Raw genomic sequence first — 2,592 nt, 5'->3', positions numbered from 1 at the left:
GTGTTGACGTAGTCCTTTAGCCTAAAAACAATATCTGCCCCTGGAAGACTTAAAGTGGGGCACCATTTTGTTTTTTTTTACATTGGGCCCTTAATTTTAGGTTATTACATCATATTCTACTCACCTGTGTGAGTTTTGTGTCATTTAAAGCCGTTCTAAAGATATTCGGTTTTGTAATCCAAGTAACGTCTTCCTATGGGCAATGACTTGAAGCCAAAAACGAAACTGTTTATAATTTATCATTTCTGGTACGCCAGCATTCATAACATGTAGGCGAATCACTGTCTCCCAGACATCCGCGGTTATATTTTTTATATTTATATCTTTTAAAAACAAAGCGGAGTGTGTATGATGTCATCCATGTGCGCCGGCTACCATTCATTCTTCCTGTCCGCTGAACTGCTGCTAGTTTTACTGACATGCCTGGAAGATGTCTAGTGCTACTACCACAGATGATCTCGCTCTCCAAATGGAATTGAACGATCCAGATTAGCTAACCGAATTAATAGAAGGGGTAGAAAGTAATCCGGCACGCGGATGATGTCATACACGCTCCGCTTTGTTTAAAAAAAATATAAATATATAAAATATAACCGCAGATGTCTGGGGGACAGTGATTCTCCTACATGTTATTAATGCTGGCGTACCATAAAGAATAAATTCTGAACAGTTTAGGTTGTGTCTTCAAGTCGTTGCCCATAGGAAGACGTTACTTGGATATAACCTAACGGAATATCTTCAGAACAGCTCCAAGTGACATAAAACTCAAAAGGGGAGTAGAACATGATGTAATAACGTAAAATCAAGGGCCCAATGTAAAAAAAAACAGTGTTCCCCTTTAACTATTGCAAACTGGAAACTTGAATGATTGGTGAATATAACTNACCTCTTGCATTGATATTACTAGCCCTTCAGTATTCTGTTTCATTGCTAATTTCAAAAACTTACATCTATAGCTCTTCGGTTTACCCATTGGATACATACGCAACATCGTACCTGCGGTCATGTGGTCTGGCTATAGTAAATATACTCAAAAGACTTTATTTTCTAATCGTTTTCAAAGATATATTACCAACAAAGGGGAATGTTAGTAAATGTGGTCAACCACACTCTAAAATTTTAACTCTTAGATAATAGTTGCTCAGATTTAGGTAACTAAATCCAATTGGTCAAACTAGAGCAGGGGTGTTCAAGTCCAGTCCTCAAGACCTACTATCCGGCTACTTTCTGATGCACCCCATTTTTTATCACATCTGAATCAAATGTGTGGCTCCTTACCATACCTATACTGAGCTCGGGGGACTGAGACTTTAGATCCAGGTGGTTTAGAGAAGAGATTAATCGAAAAGTTACAGGATGGTAGCTCCTAAGGACTGGACTTGAGCACCACTGAACTAGAGTAACTATTTCCACTATGTTGTATGCTTCATTGCAACAATAACATTTCAACTATTATCTTGAGGTACTTTAAGGTCCAAAAGATAAGCCTAAAGATCTTCTTATTTCCTCCTTCTACAAGGTCAAGGTGCTGTTTGCCGGGCAGGACATTGACAGAAGCCCCTTCATGGTGAATGTTTCCAAAGCCATGGGGGACCCCACCAGGGTTCAGGCCCGCGGGCCAGGTCTGCAGCCGATGGGAAACGTAGCCAATAAACCTACCTATTTTGACATTTATACAGCAGGTAACTGCCCAGTCATGTATCCTGATGTGGATGTGGAGAACATGTTCCCTGTCCTCTCTTCTGGTGTTGTTCTATAAATGATTGTGTTCTTTTTTCAGTGCTAAAAAGTCTGTTTTTCTGTCCACTAGGGGCGGGCTCTGGGGACGTAGGTGTTATCATTGTAGACTCAAACAGCCGGAGGGACACAGTGGAGATAGTCTTGGAGAACAGAGGAGACAGTATATTCCGGTGTACCTATGTGCCTGTCCTGGAAGGCCCTCATACCATCTACGTGACCTTTGCTGGGCAACAGATTCCCAGAAGTCCTTTCACTGTCAACATCTCCGAAGGTTCGTTTTGACCTATTATTTCTTCCTTAAAAACATAAAATTGTCCTTTTCTGATTGGGTTGTCAGAACCTTCTAAAATAGCTTTATTAGCATTTGAATATTCTTGTTTACCCCCAGTTTATCGTTTAATTTAGTAAAACTAACCTTTCTGTCTGTCTTTGTCGGGGACTGGACAGGTCAGTACTTTCTTGAGGTCAGAAGCAGAACTGGGAGTTGAAAAACTGTACGTTTGGTTTAGGTGTGGGTCTTAGATCATCTGACTTTTCTTCTGGTCTAGTTCCAGAGGCAAAGGTGTCGAGGAGGTTGGGAAATGGGCTCTGATGTATGTTGGCTGAGATACGTTCTCTTAGTTTGAGACTTCGCAGACAACTTTCTGTCCAGACTTTTTAATCCTTGAATTGTATTTTTTGTATTTGTATTTTCTGTTGCTGTTGCTTAATAAAAGTATGTTTTAAGATCTTTTGAGGTGAGAGCATTATACTTTTAAGCATCACTTTATGGTCCATTTAAAAGAAAAATCCGATGTTGAGAGGACCGTGGAAACCAGTGGACCTCCAAAGCTAATGGGAGCTATAGCTAAC

General features: G+C 40.3%; 1 protein-coding gene across 1 annotated transcript; it reads left to right on the top strand.

Moving 5' to 3' along the window:
* Positions 1-1,515: 1,515 nt before the first annotated feature.
* LOC107098833 (filamin-C-like) lies at positions 1,516-2,387 on the top strand. The gene is made up of 2 exons (XM_015396693.1): positions 1,516-1,682; positions 1,811-2,387. The coding sequence occupies exons 1-2, from the start codon at positions 1,565-1,567 to the stop codon at positions 2,020-2,022; spliced, it is 330 nt and encodes a 109-aa protein (XP_015252179.1). The 5' UTR covers positions 1,516-1,564; the 3' UTR covers positions 2,023-2,387.
* Positions 2,388-2,592: the final 205 nt, after the last annotated feature.

Source organism: Cyprinodon variegatus, unplaced genomic scaffold (assembly GCF_000732505.1).
Source record: "Cyprinodon variegatus isolate N-32 unplaced genomic scaffold, C_variegatus-1.0 Scaffold27, whole genome shotgun sequence".
Classification (NCBI taxonomy): domain Eukaryota; kingdom Metazoa; phylum Chordata; class Actinopteri; order Cyprinodontiformes; family Cyprinodontidae; genus Cyprinodon; species Cyprinodon variegatus.
The sequence above is the reverse complement of the archived record's forward strand: the minus strand, read 5'-3'. Positions and strand labels throughout refer to the sequence as shown.